The sequence below is a fragment of the Anomaloglossus baeobatrachus genome, chromosome 3 (genome assembly GCF_048569485.1).
Source record: "Anomaloglossus baeobatrachus isolate aAnoBae1 chromosome 3, aAnoBae1.hap1, whole genome shotgun sequence".
NCBI lineage: Eukaryota > Metazoa > Chordata > Amphibia > Anura > Aromobatidae > Anomaloglossus > Anomaloglossus baeobatrachus.
In genome coordinates, this window is record NC_134355.1 from 188,780,673 (window position 1) to 188,800,674 (window position 20,002).

Below are 20,002 nucleotides of genomic sequence, written 5' to 3' on the forward strand. Positions count from 1 at the left end.
CATCTAAGTTCTGAATAATGCCAGTAATGCAGTAAATGCCCTTCAGTTATTCCCATCACTGCTGTGAAGCCTCAAAAACTAGTGTAAGACACCACTAGCAGTACCAGATTAACGTCATGCAGACATTTTATAGGGCCTAGGAAACCTAGAGTAGAAATAAATTCTAAATGTAATACTGTTCCTATGTTATAAATTAGAAAAAAAAAAAAAAAAAGATACTGCTTCAACATACAGAGCAGAATGTGCAAAACGTAAAATAAGAGGAATATTCCATACAAAATATACAGGCAGCCATTTATATCAACAGTAAAGCAAGTCGATTAAACATAAAAGTGAAAAATATTTGGCAGAGATGAAGACGCCATGCACACCGCCCTATTATCTGTATCAGGTCATAGCTACTTTTAAATGTACAGTAATAAGTCAAATTGAGGTTTAGGGCTAAAATTACAATATAAAAAAAATAGAAATGTTAACGACACTTTTGCATTATATCTTCTGATATGTTGCTCCATACTAGTATGTTCCTGTGACTTCCATCGATTTCAATGGTTGTTTAACATCTGCAGACCTCTCTCTTCAGCCGGGCCTGCGTGATTGCATATTCAAGATCCTAACTACCTCTCGCCCCCAAAATGTCTTCTTACAATAGCCGAACATTGGAATACCCCTTTGTTGGCGAACAGAGCTCATTGGTAAATTTTTCTCTGGATTAGTGAGTGTTATTAAGAGGAAAACATTTAAGGAGTATTGTATGGAAAATAATAAGTCTTTAATTTGATTGGCATATTTATTTATATACTGGCCATCCATTGTCAGCACATAAAAGAGCTAGGTCAACCTCTAAGGATGACATATCCAATTACCCTTCTTATTTGGGTCGATTTTGAATGCAATGTTATTTTTGGAAGGCACACAGCGATGACATAACTACGGACAAGATGTCACCGTCTTAGGCATCACCTGGTCTTGAGATGACAGTAGGTTGCCATTAAAGGTCCATTCTGAGATGCCAGAAGACCATTACGATAGTGATTTTAACAATATTGCATCCGTTAATTTATACACTTGGAAAAACACCACAGGGCAGGTTATGTAGATGTTCGGTTCTACAATACAGTGGACAATATTTCTGGGAACTATATACAGATTTAAGAACAGATCTACCCTTGAAATGAAAAAACGTCAAGAGTTTTTGTATAGAGGGTTTGTATAGATTCTGTTAAAACCAAATTCAAACGCAATCCACAGACATTCACAGGCTTGAAGAAATACTGTACTTCCTAAACAAATGTATCCAACCTTTAGTACCTACTACCCATTTTAAATGCATTCAAGTATTGAAAAATATTTTAAGTTGATTTTTTTATGTTTGTGATTTTACAAACTGGAAAAAAAACAGGTCAATGAACCACATCGCTTACAGTTTAAAAAAAAATAATGTTATTTTAAATAAGGCAGATTTTCCATGTAATACTCTAACATCTATTGAACCAAACACAGCAGAACAGCCACGCTGCCGTCATAACACATAATGGCTCTTGTTCAGTCATCAGCAATATTGCAAGTAGAAAAAGAAAACAAGAGTGCGGTCATACAGGAACTTATGGATCTTTCCAGTTGAAATGAATTTAATGTTTTTTTTGTCGTCGTCCCATTTGAGCTACCTATGCTATTGAAACGCTGCTTTATCCTCGGTTGTTGAAATGTTTCCATGCCATGATCTAGGCTCATTTGAGACGCTGAGTCACGTTAGCCAAAGCAACAGCAAAGGCTTGGACGGCTGAAAAGGGATACTGAAAGTCTAAAATGTAGGCATTGCCATCAATCCTTCCAAACTGCATTACCTGTGAGAAAAGAAGAAAAAGGCCAATTTATACTACACGGATGACATTTTTTAATACAGGCTTCATTTACATTTCATAACGGGGTTGTTCTGGGTTAAACTCTATGGATAAAAAAGTGTAAGCAGTAGAAAATAACCAACAAAGCTATACTCATCAATCCCAGGTTCAGTGATGCTGCCCCAGTCTTTGTTGACCTGTTGCAGTGATGCCATAATTAGAGTGCATGTGATCACTGCAGCCAATCAATGGGTTCCAGCAGACCTACAATTGTAGGTGGCACAAGTCACAAAGACCAGTGATCAGCTGCAATAGTCATGTGTAGAGATGAGCGAACCCAAACAATAAAGTTCAGGTTTCATACCGAACATTGGCTTTTTTTTTTTTTTAAATAAAAAAATAAAATAAAATCAGTGTCCAAGTTGGGAGTTCAAGCATCAGGGTGCTCGGCTATGCTGGGTGCTCGGCCAAAGGCAAGCTGAATGCAGTCTCTCAATGAGGATAAAAAAAACATTTTTGGATATAGCGTGTCCAAAAAAACCCCCAAACCCGCTCTCCCTCCCCCAGAAAAGCTCTGTTTATGATTGGGTCTTCACCCACATGCAGCAAAACTGCCAATCAGTGACTTCAAATGGGGTTTGCGACCCGGGGTCAAGTTCAGATCAAGTCTGTGTCCCAAACTGAACTATAGATAAAGTCCGGCTGAACCCGGCGAACTCAAACTTGAACGGGTCTGCTCATCTCTAGTCACCAGCATTTGTGAATTGGCAAAGATATCAGCTAAATACTTACAGCCACACTAAACATGGAAAATTGTCCTAAAAATATACATTGTCCCTACACCACAACTGAATTAAACAGAATGTTAATAGCTCTAAAGTTTTCACTGTAATGACCCTTGGAGCACAAGGGAAAAAACTCATGAAGTGTAAAGTTGGTCATCCAAGGCTTCTCTGGAGACCTACATTACTGGCAACATGGGGCATCTGGCACATGCACAAATAAGGACAAAACCAATATACTTGGCTTCATTGCATGATGAGCCAGAAGCTGAGAGAGCTGGCTTGTAATCTAAGGACTTCAGATACAGGGACAATCTCTTAACGTTTTACAGATAGCCTGCACTACTTCATAACTTTATTTTTTTCTCTATGCTATAGGAGACAAGGAAAAAGTGAACACCTCAATGATGGTGCTAGTAGCTTTATTGCATATATCAGTAAAAACTATGCTTTTGGTCTGTGAAATTTAAAATTTAAAAGCATTTTTTTTTACTGACACATGATCTAAAACACCCAAATTGTGAAAATCTATGGACCATCATCAAGCTATTCATTTTTTCTTCTCTTATTTTGGATACCACATTTGGATTTGTCCCTTACTCCCCAGTGAGTTTGGCACCCTTGCCCCGAGTGAGCAGGATATCGGCTAAAACTATTGAGTGCCCCTACCAGCATGCTGTATGATAGTGTTGTACATATAAAGCACAACCAGATAAGGTGAACACATCACATTGTTTTAACGCATTCTCAATCCTGATGCAATGACCCAATGTACCACTTGTTATTTCCTTTTTTGCAAGCTATTCTCTCCCATTTCAGAGAGTGACATCTGACGTAAACCATTACCATTCTGTGTAACATTATGGTGGCATTTTAAACTTCCTCACAATAAGGCTAGGTTCACATTTCCGTTATTTTAAATCTGTCAGGCCTGTCGGCGACGGATCCGTCGTTTTATAGATGGCAACTGACGCAACAGATGTGTTTTTCACAGGATTCTATTCACAGGAATCCTGTGAAAAAACTGATCCGTCGCGTCCGTTACATTCGCTGTGCGTCCGTTTTTTGACAAATCCGTCATGATCCGTTTATGTTTGGGACAGCCCAGTGGGTGTGCCAAAACATGCTGGGCATGCTCAGTAGAGCATGACGGAATCCAGCACTGGATTACGTTGTAAGATGGATTACGACGGAATCCAGCACCATAGACATCCATTACAAGCTTGACGGATTCCTGCGCGGTGCTTTAATTTTGACGGCCCAAAAAACGTTATATTCTGCGTAGGTTCTGCCCGGCGGTCAGTCCAAAAACGACTGATGCGCCGCGCAGCGAATGCAACGCTAGGTCATCAGTCGCAATCCGCCACTCATACAAGTCTATGGGAAACCAAAGAATCCGCCAAACGGATTCCGTTGTTTACCACAGCCGCGGATTGTGACAGATACAAATTAACGGAAATGTGAACCTAGCCTAAGACACTAAGACTGTAAAGTCCATCCCCTCAGTTTCTACATCTGATGATCTGACAGCTCTCCAGAGCACCATTTCTTAAAACTGTGTGTTATGAAAATCCTCCATTCCTCTTGTCAATATATAGTCTCTCAATGTCCTAGCAGTGCTAACAGTTTTAGTTAAAGTGGTTGTCCAGGCTTAGGAAATTGGTGCCTTAGGCAGATCATCATGATCAGATCGGTGAGGATTCAATGCTTTGCACCTGATCGGTTTATAGATCTGGAAGTGGAAGAATGTATAGAGCACTGTGGCTCAGTGGGTATCAGTCTTACAGTGGGGTCCTGGGTTCAAATCTCACCAAAGACAACATCTGTATGGAGTTTATGTTCTCCCCATGTTTGTGTGGGTTGATTAATATCGGGCATTTCAACAATAGGTTAATGCGGATTATTTGGTTTGGCTCATAAGGAGCAATGTGTATTATATGTGAGTTAACTTGTCTGTGTACTTTTTAGCTTAGTGATTTTTAATCTTGAACAATTAAAAGTTATGTTTTAAATTTACAACCCCCGCTGAATATAGATATTGTAAAAAGGCGACCGGTGATATTAATGGGCGGTAATTACCACCAACCTAAGCCTGAAGCTCTGTTGTGGTACTTGTAGTGCCACAGCTTTGTATTATGATGTTCACTGGGTCAGGTCACCTACATATCCCGCCCATGGGTGTGTCACAGGAGAGGCCACATGCCATGTAAGGGAGTCAGTGTTTGGCACATGGCAGAATGTGTCTAGAGCAGCCTAGGTGAGAGTTGCTCTAGACTGCCAGAGACTGGGAGTCTGAGAAGCCTCTGAGAGAAAGAGTGAGGACACTGGCAGAGGAGACTTTGTAGGGATCAAAAGTCCAGGTCTCTGAGGAGAAGCTTCTGAGGGTGGACAAGAGGCTGCTGGATTCAGTAAAGAGGAACAGAAACTTCTCAGAGTAACGGTAGCCGTGGAGGAAACCTGACTGGGGTCAGTGAAACCTGAGTGGGAGAGACACACTTAAAGGGGTCAGTAAACCGTGTGTTTTTTTGGCTGCTGAAGGAGGTCCCATTTGTGTTGCCAGTGTACAATTTATGCTTGGATAACGTAAATGAACTGCTGAATTAATAAAGCGACTTTGTTCCCTATGCTACCTCGTATCGCTGCCAGAGAACTATATACATCTATATATATAATTGCCTTATTCTGTCTGTCTGTGTGTCTTGCTCCAAAATTGTGTCCTTACGGTGACACAAAGCTGATTGGCCGCTGGGCTCGCCATGGCCCCGCCCCCCCGCACGGATTGGCCGCTCGCCTCGGCTCCGCCCCCCACGGATTGGTCGCTTGCCTCGGCCTGGCCCCGCCCTCCGCATGTTTTGACCGCTGGCCCCGGCCCTCCGCACGCATCGCCAGACATAACCTTGCGCTGCTGGGATCGTGACGGAGCCGGTGAACGCTGGTAACCATTATACACATCGGGTAACTAAGGTCCCTTGGTTACCCGATGTGTATCATAGTTACCAGCATACACCGGCTCCGTCAGGATCCCAGGAGCGCCAGACAAAACCTTGCGATGCTGGGATCTTGACGGAGCCGGTGAACGCTGGTAACCATTATACACATCGGGTAACTAAGGTCCCTTGGTTACCCGATGTGTATCATAGTTACCAGTGTACACCGGCTCCGTCAGGATCCCAGCAGCGCCAGACATAACCTTGCGATGCTGGGATCTTAACGGAGCCGGTGAACGCTGGTAACCATTATACACATCGGGTAACTAAGGTCCCTTAGTTACCCGATGTGTATCATAGTTACCAGCGTACACCGGCTCCCGGGGAGCCGGCATTATACTCCTCTCCCCCCAGGACTACTCCTCCTATTATAGTCCTCCTATTATACTCCTCTCTGAGTATAATAGGAGAACTATTATAGCATGGGGGATGGAGCACGATGGGGGGGTGCGCAGCATGGGGGATGGAGCACGATGGGGGGTGCGCAGCATGGGGGATGTATGTAGCACGATGGGGGGTGCGCAGCATGGGGGATGGAGCACGATGGGGGGTGCGCAGCATGGGGGATGGAGCACGATGGGGAGTGCACAGCATGGGGGATGGAGCACGATGGGGGGTGCGCAGCATGGGGGATGGAGCACGATGGGGGGTGCGCAGCATGGGGGATGGAGCACAATGGGGGTGGAGCACAATGGGGGGTGCGCAGCATGGAGGATGGAACACAATGGGGGATGCGCAGCATGGGGGATGGAGCACGATGGGGGGTACACAGCATGGGGGATGGAGCACGATGGGGGGTGCGCAACATGGGGGATGGAGCACGATGGGGAGTGCGCAGCATGGGGGATGTAGCACGATGGGGAGTGCGCAGCATGGGGGATGGAGCACGATGGGGGGTGCACAGCATGGGGGACGTAGCACGATGGGGAGTGCGCAGCATGGGAGATGGAGCACGATGGGGAGTGCGCAGCATGGGGGATGGAGCACGATGGGGAGTGCGCAGCATGGAGGATGGAGCACGATGGGGAGTGCGCGCAGCATGGGGGATGGGGCACGATGGGGAGTGCGCAGCATGGGGGATGGCGCAAGATGGGGGGTGCACAGCATCGGGGATGGAGCACGATGGTGAATGAGCAGCATAGGGGATGGGGCACGATGGGGGGTGCGCAGCATGGGGGATGGAGCTCGATGGGAGGTGCACACCTCCCCCCAACACACACACACACACAACAAACCACAAACACCGCCATACACAGACACCCACACACACAGACAACGCCGCACACACACAACACCCAACACACAAACACCGCGGCATACATAAATATACGCACATACCGCACAACACACACATTGCACAAAACATACCTCCCCCCAAAACACACACACACACCCCACACCCACACCCACACAAACCGCGCAACACACACACAACGCTACAGACACACAGCGCTCCACAAACAACGCAACACCCAACGCAACACACAAACAACACCGCTCTCACCCCCCGCCACACCCAGACAACACCCAGAACATGTACAGCGCCCTACACAAACACTTGGTAACTACACACAACAACATATACATATATATATATATATATATATATATATATATATATAACAAAAATCATACATTAACTACACAATACGTAAATTCTAGAATACCCGATGCGTAGAATCGGGCCACCTTCTAGTATATATATAAATATATATATATATATATATATACTTGCCTTATTCTGTCTGTCTGTCTTGCTCCAAAATGAGTCATTACAGTGACAAACGTCGCATTGGCCGCTCGGCTCGGCCCGGACCCGCACCCCCCACACATTGGCCGCCCGACTCAGCCCGGCCCCACCCCCACACGCAGTGGCCGCTCGGCTTGGCCACGCCCCCCAACGCATTGGCCGCCCAGCCACGCACCCCACACACTGTGCCCGCTTGGCCACGCCGCCTACACACTGTGCCCGCTCGGCCACGCCCCCACACACTGTGCCCGCTCGGCCACACCCCCCACACACTGTGCCCGCTTGGCCACGCTCCCCATACACTGTGCCCGCTCGGCCACGCCCCCACACACTGTGCCCACTTGGCCACGCCCCCCACACATTGGGCACCTATACACCTCCCCCCAGGACTACTCCACCTATTAGACACCTCCCCCCAGGACTACTCCACCTATTAGATACTTTCCCCCCAGGACTACTCCACCTATTATACTCCTCTCCCCCCAGGACTACTACTCCTATTATTCTCCTCTTCCCCCAGGACTACTCCTCCTATGATACTCCTCTCCCCCAGGACGACTACTCCTATTATACTCCTCACCTCCAGGAGAGGGAGAGACACACTTAAGGAGATCAGTAAACCGTGTGTTTTTTTGGTTGCTGAAGGAGGTCCCATTTGTGTTGCCAGTGTACAATTTATGCTTGGATAACGTAAATGAACTGCTGAATTAATAAAGCGACTTTGTTCCCTGTGCTACCTCGTATCGCTGCCAGAGAACTATTATATGTATATATATATATATATATATATATGATATATATATATATATATATATATATACAGTGCCTACAAGTAGTATTCAACCCCCTGCAGATTTAGCAGGTTTACACATTCGGAATTAACTTGGCATTGTGACATTTGAACTGTAGATCAGCCTGGAAGTGTGAAATGCACTACAGCAAAAAAGAATGTTATTTCTTTTTTTTTTTTAAATTGTGAAAAGTTTATTCAGAGGGTCATTTATTATTCAACCCCTCAAACCACCAGAATTCTGTTTGGTTCCCCTAAAGTATTAAGAAGTATTTCAGGCACAAAGAACAATGAGCTTCACATGTTTGGATTAATTATCTCTTTTTCCAGCCTTTTCTGACTAATTAAGACCCTCCCCAAACTTGTGAACAGCACTCATACTTGGTCAACACGGGAAAGACAAAGGAGCATTCCAAGGCCATCAGAGACAAGATCGTGGAGGGTCACAAGGCTGGCAAGGGGTACAAAACCCTTTCCAAGGAGTTGGGCCTACCTGTCTCCACTGTTGGGAGCATCATCCGGAAGTGGAAGGCTTATGGAACTACTGTTAGCCTTCCACGGCCTGGACAGCCTTTGAAAGTTTCCACCCGTGCCGAGGCCAGGCTTGTCCGAAGAGTCAAGGCTAACCCAAGGACAACAAGGAAGGAGCTCCGGGAAGATCTCATGGCAGTGGGGACATTGGTTTCAGTCAATACCATAAGTAACGTACTCCACCGCAATGGTCTCCGTTCCAGACGAGCCCGTAAGGTACCTTTACTTTCAAAGCGTCATGTCAAGGCTCGTCTACAGTTTGCTCATGATCACTTGGAGGACTCTGAGACAGACTGGTTCAAGGTTCTCTGGTCTGATGAGACCAAGATCGAGATCTTTGGTGCCAACCACACACGTGACGTTTGCAGACTGGATGGCACTGCATACGACCCCAAGAATACCATCCCTACAGTCAAGCATGGTGGTGGCAGCATCATGCTGTGGGGCTGTTTCTCAGCCAAGGGGCTTGGCCATCTGCTCCGCATCCATGGGAAGATGGATAGCACGGCCTACCTGGAGATTTTGGCCAAGAACCTCCGCTCCTCCATCAAGGATCTTAAGATGGGTCGTTATTTCATCTTCCAACAAGACAACGACCCAAAGCACACAGCCAAGAAAACCAAGGCCTGGTTCAAGAGGGAAAAAATCAAGGTGTTGCAGTGGCCTAGTCAGTCTCCTGACCTTAACCCAATTGAAAACTTGTGGAAGGAGCTCAAGATTAAAGTCCACATGAGACACCCAAAGAACCTAGATAACTTGGAGAAGATCTGCATGGAGGAGTGGGCCAAGATACCGTATTTTTCGGACTATAAGACGCACCCTGGTTTTAGAGAAGGAAAATAGGAAAATAAAATTTTAAGCAAAAAATGTGGTCATGACACACTTATGGGGCGAGGATCTGCTGCTGACACACTATTATGGGGGGTAATGTCCCCAAATTCTCTAGTAAGGTACCCCATCCTGGTAATGATTCTCCTGACTTGTATATAATCCCCATCCTTTTATATATATATATATATATATATATATATATATGTGTGTGTATGTATGTATGTGTGTGTGTGTGTGTGTCCCTCATCCTGCTATAGGTCTCTCATCCTGCTATAGGTCCCCCATCATCCTGCTATATGTCCCCCATCATCCTGCTATATGTCCCCCATCATCCTGCTCATATGTGCCCCATCATCCTGCTCACATGTGCCCCATTATCCTGCTCATATTTGCCCCATCATCCCGCTCATATGTGCCCCATTATCCTGCTCATATGTGCCCCATCATCCTGCTCATATGTGCCCCATTATCCTGCTCATATGTGCCCCATTATCCTGCTCATATGTGCCCCATCATCCTGCTCATATGTGCCCCATCATCCTGCTCATATGTGCCCCATCATCCTGCTCATATGTGCCCCATTATCCTGCTCATATGTGCCCCATCATCCTGCTCATATGTGCCCCATCATCCTGCTCACATGTGCCCCATCATCCTGCTCATATTTGCCCCATCATCCTGCTCACATGTGCCCCATCATCCTGCTCACATGTGCCCCATCATCCTGCTCACATGTGCCCCATCATCCTGCTCACATGTGCCCCATCATCCTGCTCACATGTGCCCCATCATCCTGCTCACATGTGCCCCATCATCCTGCTCATATTTGCCCCATCATCCTGCTCACATGTGCCCCATCATCCTGCTCACATGTGCCCCATCATCCTGCTCACATGTGCCCCATCATCCTGCTCATATTTGCCCCATCATCCTGCTCACATGTGCCCCATCATCCTGCTCACATGTGCCCCATCATCCTGCTCATATTTGCCCCATCATCCTGCTCACATGTGCCCCATCATCCTGCTCATATTTGCCCCATCATCCTGCTCATATGTGCCCCATCATCCTGCGGAACACACATAAAAAAAATAAAATAAACATTTATATTCACCTTTCCTCGCTCCACGCAGCGTCGCTCCTCCTCCGTCTGTGCCGGCAGCGCTGTGTGGAGCCGGCCACGCTCCCTGCTGCACCGCGATCTCCTTCTGTCTGTGCCGGCGATGCTGTGTGGACACGTGCGCACAGCGATGACGTCATCGCTGTGAGCCCCGTTAGTCTCTACACAGCGCGGCCGGCAATCAGGAGGACATCGCGGTGCTGCGGGGAACGGTGAGTAATGTGCACTGATTCACTGCACCCCGCGCTGATGATGATGCGCGGGGAGCAGTGAATACAGCCGCACATGATCACTCCTGGCTGTAGTTGCCAAGGGTGATCACGGCTGGCTGTTTACTTCGCGCGCGTCCCCGCTCATCACCCCGCCCACCTGTCAGCGCTGAGAGATGGGCGGGAGGATGGGCGTGCATATGTAATGAGCGGGCCCACGTGGTCACGGCAGGCGCTGCTGCTGCCTGTTCGTGCCCCGATGACCCGCTCCACCGCAGCACCCTCATTCCCCGCAGCCATGCCCTACATTCAGACCATTAGACGCACCCCCCACTTTCCCCCAACATTTGGGGGGAAAAAAGTGCGTCTTATGGTCCGAAAAATACGGTAACTCCAGAGACCTGTGCCGGCCTGATCGGGTCTTATAAAAGACGATTATTAGCTGTAATTGCAAACAAGGGTTATTCCACAATATATTAAACCTAGGGGTTGAATAATAATTGACCCACACTTTTATGTTGAAAATTTATTAAAATTTAACTGAGCAGCATAACTTGTTGGTTTGTAAGATTTATGCATCTGTTAATAAATCCTGCTCTTGTTTGAAGTTTGCAGGCTGTAACTTATTTGCATCTTATCAAACCTGCTAAATCTGCAGGGGGTTGAAGACTACTTGTAGGCACTGTATATATATATATATATATATATATATAAAATGAATGAGTCATTACAGTGACAAACGTCGCATTGGCTGCTCCGCTTGGCCCCGCCCCCCACGCATTGGTCGCCCGGCCACGCCCCCCACGTATTGGCCGCCCGGCCACACCCCCACACGCTGTGTCCGCTAGGCCACGCCCCCAGACGCTGTGCCCGCTCAGCCACGCCCCCCACACACTGTGCCCGCTCGGCCACGCCCCCCACACACTGTGCCCGCTCGGCCACGCCCCCCACACACTGTGTCCGTTTGGCCACACCCCCACACACTGTGCCCGCTCGGACACGCCTCCCACACACTGTGCCCGCTCGGCCACGCCCCCACACACTGTGCCCGCTCGGCCACACCCCCCCATACACATTGGGCACCTATACACCTCTCCCCCAGGACTACTACTCCTATTATCCTCCTCTTCCCCAGGACTACTCCTATTATACTCCTCTCCCCCCAGGACTACTCCTCCTATTATACTCCTCTCCCCCCAGGACTACTCCTCCTATTATCCTCCTCTTCCCCAGGACTACTCCTCCTATTATCCTCCTCTCTCCCCAGGACTACTCCTATTATACTCCTCTCCCCCCAGGACTACTCCTCCTATTATCCTCCTCTCTCCCCAGGACTACTCCTACTATTATACTCCTCTCTCCGCAGGACTACTCCATCAACACACACACACACACACACTGCACAAAACATACCTCCCCCAAAACACACACACACACACACACACACACACACCCACACAAACCGCGCAACTCACACAGCACCACACACACAAAACGCTGCAGACACACAGCGCTCCACAAACAACGCAACACACAACGCAACACACAAACAACACCGCTCTCACACACCCCCAAACCCAGACAACACCCAGAACATTTACAGCGCCCTACACAAACACTTGGTAACTACACACAATAACATATATATATATATATATAAAAATAAAAAAAATCATACATTAACTACACAATAAATTCTAGAATATATATATAATTAGCTCTGGCAAAAATTAAGAGACCACTTCAAAATTGTTAGTTTTTCAAATTTTTCTCTTTATAGGTATATTTTTGAGTAAATGTAAATTCTTTTATTTTATAAACTACTCACAACATGTCTCCAGAATTTCCGGGCAATACATTTTGTATTTTCTGAAAATGAGAAATGGTCAAAATAACAGACCTCAAATAATGCAAAGAAAAATCATTTACAAACAACAATACTAATGTTTTAACTCAAGAAGAGTTCAGAAATCAATATTTTGTGGAAAATCCATGATTTTTAATCACAGCTTTCATGTGTCTTGGCATGTTTTTCACCAGTCTTTTACACTGCTTTTGGGTATCCTTATGCCACTCCTGGTGTAAAAAGTTAAGCAGTTCTTCTTTGTTTAATGGCTTGTGACTATGCATCTTCCTCTTGATTACATTCCAGATGTTTTCAATGGGGTTCAGGTCTGGAGATTAGACTGGCCATGACAGGGTTTTGATGTGGTGGTCTTTCATGTTATTCCACAAAATATTGATTTCTGAACTCTTCCTGAGTTAAAACATTATTAGTATTGTTGTTTGTAAATGATTATGTACTTGTTTTCTTTGCACTATTTGAGGTGTCTGAAAGCAATGCATTCTTTTGTTATTTTGACCATTTCTCATTTTCATAAAATAAATACAAAATATATATATACACACACATATATATATGTATATATTTATTATATTATATATACACATATACACACACACACACACACACACACACACACACACACATATATATATATATATATATATATTAGTTTATGAATACTTAATTTTCTAAAGGTATTTTTTTAAAAAATGCTTTTCCATACCTGTCTACCTTCCAGTTCTATTTGGAAATTTTTTGCAGATTCCTGAGTCACCCGACCTCCAAAGTCCAACTGGTAGACCTGTGTTGCCTCATTCCAAAGAGGCTGCTTGTTGGCCATTACGTATACAAAACCTTGGCTTCCAAATCTGCCATCGTCTTTGTCATTTGCTTTCCGACACTTAAATTCGTCCAAGTCACTAGCTGTCCTAAGATTCCGTTTTGTTTTCCAACCCTTTTTATTGCTCTGGCTCTGATTCATCAGCTCATCTCCACTAATGAAGAGCTCTGGTTCACTTTCTGAACTATCTTGAAATTCATTTGTCTTATTTAGCTTCTTGGATTTTAGCTGATCTTTCTGACTTTTGACCTTCTTTTTTTCTCTTCCAAGTCGGGGGCTAGATATCAGAGAATTAAAATCACCCAAAGTTCTTGCTTCCTTTTTCACCTTGCCCTCAGTAATGGCCTGAACGTTCCCTTCTTCTGCCCTGCTATCCAAACGCTTCCGATTTTTCTTAGCAAATTTGTCTGTTCTCTGGGGTATTGGACTTTCTGTCAAAGAAAGTACCTCTTGGAAATTATCAGCGGTTTCCACCATTACCTCTGTACCCACATTATTTTGGAGCTCAGGCTGAGGAGGAGCAAGGACAGGTTTCTCTGGCAACAAAAGAGGTTTTGGTGGTAGGGCAGCTTGTGAGCTTGGAACTGGAGGGCATGCACTGTATGTGTTCCATGGGTGCAAAGCTATTGCAGGAAGCTGCAAGCCATTGCAATTACTGCTTCCTGGATACATGGGTGGCAAGGGGCAACAAGGCAAATTGGGTGGATATGCTGGCTGTACTAGTATAGCAGACTCCTGTTGAACAAACTGTGTTGGAGCTAGAGCCTCCTTTGGGGAGCAAGGTTTTTGTACTTGTTGAAGAGGAGGTGGTATATTATAACTTCCAGTAAAAGGTATTCCAACACCAAAATTTGATTGGAATGTCGAAATGGGGCTAGTAGTCGTCTTAGGAGAAATAAATGGCACACGTAACATTTCGTGATGTTGTCCCTGTCCTAATATTAAAGGAGGAGGCCTTTTGGGAATTGGTAACGTGTTATGAGCTGTCCTTTCCTGTGGAACCCATACATCTTCACTTACCATTGGGTCCCATTGGTATGGTGGGGGGCGTTTTATTGTTAGTCCTGCCTCAGACAGGTTTATATGTCTGACTGGCTTTTCCACTTGGCAATGTTGAGAAACCGATTCATCTTCTGTAAAAGCAGAGTTTATATAGTCTGTCCTGTCTCTGCAACTTTCAGCAGGACTTAAAAGGTTATAAGATGACTGAGAAGCTAAAGGAGTTGTGCTGGCGGAGTGAACTATAACAGTACTCTGCTGAGGACTACAAGCTGAGGGGAGGTCAGGGCGAACACTTCCAGCACCAATGCTGCTGGTGATTATATTACTATTATGATTACTGATGCTACTGCTGATAACTCCAGTGCTACTGCTACACTGGCTGCATGTGTACAATGCTGTTGGTGTCCTCTGTTGGTACTGTCCAGTCACAACATTACTCTTTGATTTGGGTAGATGTTGTAGTGTAGCCCTCTGGTTATCAGCCATCTGAGCCATTTTAAGAGTAGCTTCACGACTATTTCTCCGTAGAGTAGCATGGATAAGACTGCTGTCTATTCTTTGAGCTGTTCCTCTGCTTTGAGCAAGTTGGGCAGCAATCTCAGGATATGGTGGTGGATCTCCAGGGGGTATAGAATAACGGGGAACAGTCAGTCTATTCAGTGTGGCACTAGTGCAAGGTTGTTTAATCTTCTTTTCTGTGGCAGAAACTCTTAGTGTTGCAGAGCTTCCTGGGCCAGGAAGAGTATAAGTATTTTGAGCACACAAAATTCGAGTTCGTGGTCTGCACACCTCTTCCACATTGCCACTGCTATCAAATGTTGTGATTCGTTCATAACCTAGTGGAGTCTGGTAATGCGCACTAGAAAAAAGAGAAAAATCCCCCTTTTTCAAGCAGAGATCTACAGGAGGCTGAGGGATTGGTGGTGGAGGGGCTGCTGATGTTGGAGGAGCTGGAATTGTTCCTGGGTATGGAGGGGGAGGATTGAGTTTGTTCAACTGCCTTTCTTGAACTGTGGTGAAAACAACAGCATCTGCTTCTGCAAACTGGGGAATTGGACGTATAGGTTTTGATTTTTGGGGATGTTCATGGTCTCGTTCAGGGTGCTCCACAGACATCTGTACTGCATTTTGGGGTGGGTGAGGCAAAGGAGGCTGGGGAGGTTGCAACATGCGGCCCATTTCAACTCCACCAAATATTACTTGCCCTGGATTAGAATAGCGATTCTGTGCAGGATACTGAACGGTATTATCGGTTGGATGATCTTGTGGTGCTGGTGCCACCATTTGATTGGCCAAAACATCTAGTTGTACATTTTGATTTGCTAACAATGACTGAACTAAGCCAATGCTTTGAGTTGGCGACATAGCTTGGGCAGAGCTATGGATAGGTGCAATGGGGATATTCACAGTGCAAGGTGGATTATTTTCTGGTGCCCCAGAAGTTCCAGTTACTGTAAGAGAGAGAAAAAAAATGCAATAAATAACTAAAAAGCAACAAATACAAACATAAAATTATTATTCCTATACTCTTAGACTCTACAGTTGACACGTTCTATGTCTATTGAATTTTACCTTTTCTACGCTTATGAGTGTATTTAAGGACAGGCATAAAATATGTTAGTAAAATTAATTGATGCATATACACCGCTGAGTCTATGGAGTAATAAATGGACAAGCTTCTTAAACAGGGACAGGACAACCTGATTTTGCTGCATCCCTAGCCTTGATGGTAATACCTTGCTTACTAAATAACAACCTGGCTCCCCATTTTTACTCTCTCATCGTTAACAACAACAGCCTGTCTTACGCCTAGTACTGCTTTCTCAATATATCGACTAATGTATGAAAACCTGTACTAGCTTCTATTCTAGCTTTCCCGACCTCATGATCTCACTTATTATTCTAGTTTTGGCTTTAGAATATTTTAACTGGAAATCATTAATTATAGTATGCAATATACAAGGCTACAAACTCACTTACGATAGTAAAAGTGACTACTGTAGTAAATAACTCTTTCAAGACAGGGCTGAGTATGAGAGATGCTAGATGGCTTCAATCAGCCAAGCCAAACACCCCTGATAAGAAAACAGATTAATGTAGTAGGATTATTGTAATAAATAGTTTTTTTTAAATACTTACCTGGTAAGTCATCTTCATCTTCACTGAAAACATTTGTATTAAATACTGGCAAATTTATGTAGTCCATAGAAATTTTTCGCACTTCCGGAAGGTAAATAGTCATCTGCCTTGGCTGGAGGTGCAGTAGACTCGTCTTATAAATAACTATATGATGATATGAAGAGGGTTAGTATGTATAACAGACAATGTAAATGATAATTAATAAAACAAGTATTGCTATAATTTAATGTTATGGCATACAGCCGTAGTTCTGACCACCTGCTGAGCAGAAACGGCGTTACAGCTATATTCTACCAAAACGAGCAAGGAACACATACTTAAAGAGGACCTGTCACTTGCTAAAAAAAAAATTGAGTTAAATACCTTGAAATAATTCTTGAGCTCCCGGAATTCTGCTGCTGTATTCCGTTTTGCGCTGTGTCACTCTATTACAGATATATTTATAGCATTTGGATAGGAATATGTGAAATCTCTGCTTGTAATGCAACTGTTTCCTCAGCGTTTTCTCCCACAACGTGCACTTTTACCTACTCAGATGCTGCCAATCACAGGTTGGCAGCTAATCTAAAAGTCTAGTAGTCTCAGAAGCTATTGAGCTGTGATTGGTCGTCTCTGGGGAGGGTGAAAGTGCACCCCACCAGAGGAGACTGAAGAAACGCCCAGTTGCACTACATGCAGAGATTTCCCATATTGAGATCCAAAATCAATCACATCTGAGTGACAGCGCAAACCGTAAAAGAGCGACAGAATCAGGAGAGCTCTAGGATTTTTATGAGCTCTTTAACTCAATTTTTTAGCAGGACCTAAGGGGAGAGGTGTTTCAAAGATTGATTTGGGCCAAGAGTTCAGACACTCGCCAGTTCTTAACTGATGGCATATGCTGGCCACATTCTGTAATGGGAAAACTCCTTTATAACATATTGTATTTTTTGGACTATGAGACGCACCTGACTAGATGACGCACCCAAATTTGGACAACAGAAAATAAGAAAAAAATATTAATATTAAAACTACCCTGGTGATGTAAAATGTTGTCGGTCTAAATCTGTGCTAATTTCTTGGTGCTCTAAGATAGAAGAGGGGATAATGAATTTTTCCAAAGTGATAGTGATATTAGGAGGTTTGTACTAAAAAAATAAAGGGTATTATATAGTGTCCACAACAGTGACACCAAGGGCTCAAACAGTTTACTTTGGTTGTCTTATACCAAAGTTCATAAAGAGCACGAGTACATTTACTGTGGAATCAGCTATGTGCCTGGTGTCTTACATGTCTAATGTTCTTCATTTATGCCACTTAAATTTCTTATGCATAATTTAGCCGGTTGTATACTTTAGTAAAAAATGTTCTAATAACCTCACTACTTATAAGGATGCCTGTAGCAGATTTTATATCAAGCACTCCTGTGCTACACTTATTTTCTGTGCCCTTCATGATCACAAATAGATGTGAGCAAACAAGGACGGGATTACATATGTATCGTATATGTTGTACAAACAGAGAGTGAAAATGCAGGAGATTGGCTTTTGCTTGGGGGACGCTTCTGCTAAGTGTAAATCAACTAGTTTGTCACATGTGACAGTTTTATTTTTCTTCAGCTGGTGCACCAAAGATCCATTCTATTAATCCTCATGTGAATACAAGCTTCTCCTAACCTGCCAGCAATATCGGCTCAGTCTCTCCTGAGTTAAGCTGGTGTCACACATAACGACGACGACAACGACGTCGCTGCTACGTCACCATTTTCTGTGACGTTGCAGCGACGTCCCGTCGCTGTCGCTGTGTGTGACATCCAGCAACGACCTGGCCCCTGCTGTGAGGTCGCCGGTCGTTGCTGAATGTCCAGATTCATTTTTTGGTCGTCACTCTCCCGCTGTGACACACACATCGCTGTGTGTGACAGCGAGAGAGCGACGAAATGAAGCGATCAGGAGCCGGCACTGGCAGCTGCGGTAAGCTGTAACCAGCGTAAACATCGGGTAACCAAGGGAAGACCTTTCCCTGGTTACCCGATGTTTACGCTGGTTACCAGCCTCCGCTCTTGCTGCCAGTGCCGGCTCCTGCACTGTGACATGTGGCTGCAGTACGCATCGGGTAATTAACCCGATGCATACTGTAGCAAGGAGAGCAAGGAGCCAGCGCTAAGCAGTGCGCGCGGCTCCCTGCTCTCTGCACTGTGACATGTAGCTGCAGCACACATCGGGTTAATTAACCCGATGTGTGCTGCAGGAGAGCAAGGAGCCAGCGCTAAGCGCGGTTCCCTGCTCTCTGAACTGTGACATGTAGCTGCAGCACACATCGGGTTAATTAACCCGATGTGTGCTGCAGGAGAGCAAGGAGCCAGCGCTAAGCGCGGCTCCCTGCTCTCTGAACATGTAGCACAGCGACCTTATGATCGCTGCTTCTGCTGTGTTTGACAGCTAAGCAGCGATCATAACAGCGACTTACAAGGTCGCTGTTACGTCACCGAAAATGGTGACGTAACAGCGACGTCGTTGTCGCTGTCGTTTAGTGTGACACCAGCTTTAGGGTGCGCTCACATTAGCGTATAAATGGGATGAGCACAATGCAAGAATATCTTGCTGCATATCATGCAGCTGCTTAGTTATCTCAGTGATAAGAGCACAGCGCATATGAATGTTCTACCCTATTATATAAGGAAGCAGTCCGCGAGGTCTTGGAATGGCTGACATTACAGACTGTGGACTATAAGACGCTCCGAAATTTTAGAAAGATATCAGCTTGTTAAAAAATGCGTCTTAGGCCCTGTGCGCACTGGAAAACGGAATTTTCTTAAGAAAATTCCGCAGGGTCTGAAAGATTACAGCACCCGCGGTAAAAAAAATGCGGCAAACCACACCCGAAAACCGCATGCGGTGTGCTGCGGTTTTACCACGGTATTGTTCGCGGTATTGCCGCATGTCGGTTGGTACATGTGCTTTAATGCATTCAATGCAATAAAGCACATTGAAGAAAAAAAAGTAATTTCCTTCTGAGATAGATAGCAGACAAATAAATAGACAGATAGAAGAATAGAAGACAGATAGAAGAATAGATAAAAGAATAGATAGATAGAGGGATAGATAGATAGAGTCCCTGTGAGCACACGCTGCATTTCTGCCAGTGGTTGTGTGTTCACATTAGCACCGGCCATGGGAAATGCCCCGTGGTTACCTCTGCTGTCTCGTTGCGAGGTTGCATTCAGTATGTGTCAGTCGCGGCTGGATGCAAGCATCGCAGGACATGGATTACGCCAGAGCTGTGTGTTTGGGTGGGGGGTTAATAAAGGGGTGAACCAGGGGCTTTTTTGTGTTTTATTTAAAATAAAGG

General features: G+C 45.2%; 1 protein-coding gene across 2 annotated transcripts in view; it reads right to left on the reverse strand.

Moving 5' to 3' along the window:
- Positions 1-282: 282 nt before the first annotated feature.
- Positions 283-20,002, reverse strand: part of TULP4 (TUB like protein 4) — a 238,575-nt gene continuing 218,855 nt past the window's right edge. For both annotated transcript variants that reach the window (XM_075339647.1, XM_075339648.1), the window contains exons 13-15: positions 16,673-16,816; positions 13,415-15,984; positions 283-1,847 (exon numbers count right to left, since the gene is read on the reverse strand). In XM_075339647.1, the coding sequence (XP_075195762.1) occupies positions 1,731-1,847; positions 13,415-15,984; positions 16,673-16,816 (2,831 nt within the window). In that variant the 3' untranslated portion in view covers positions 283-1,730. The remainder of the gene's footprint in view (positions 1,848-13,414; positions 15,985-16,672; positions 16,817-20,002) is intronic.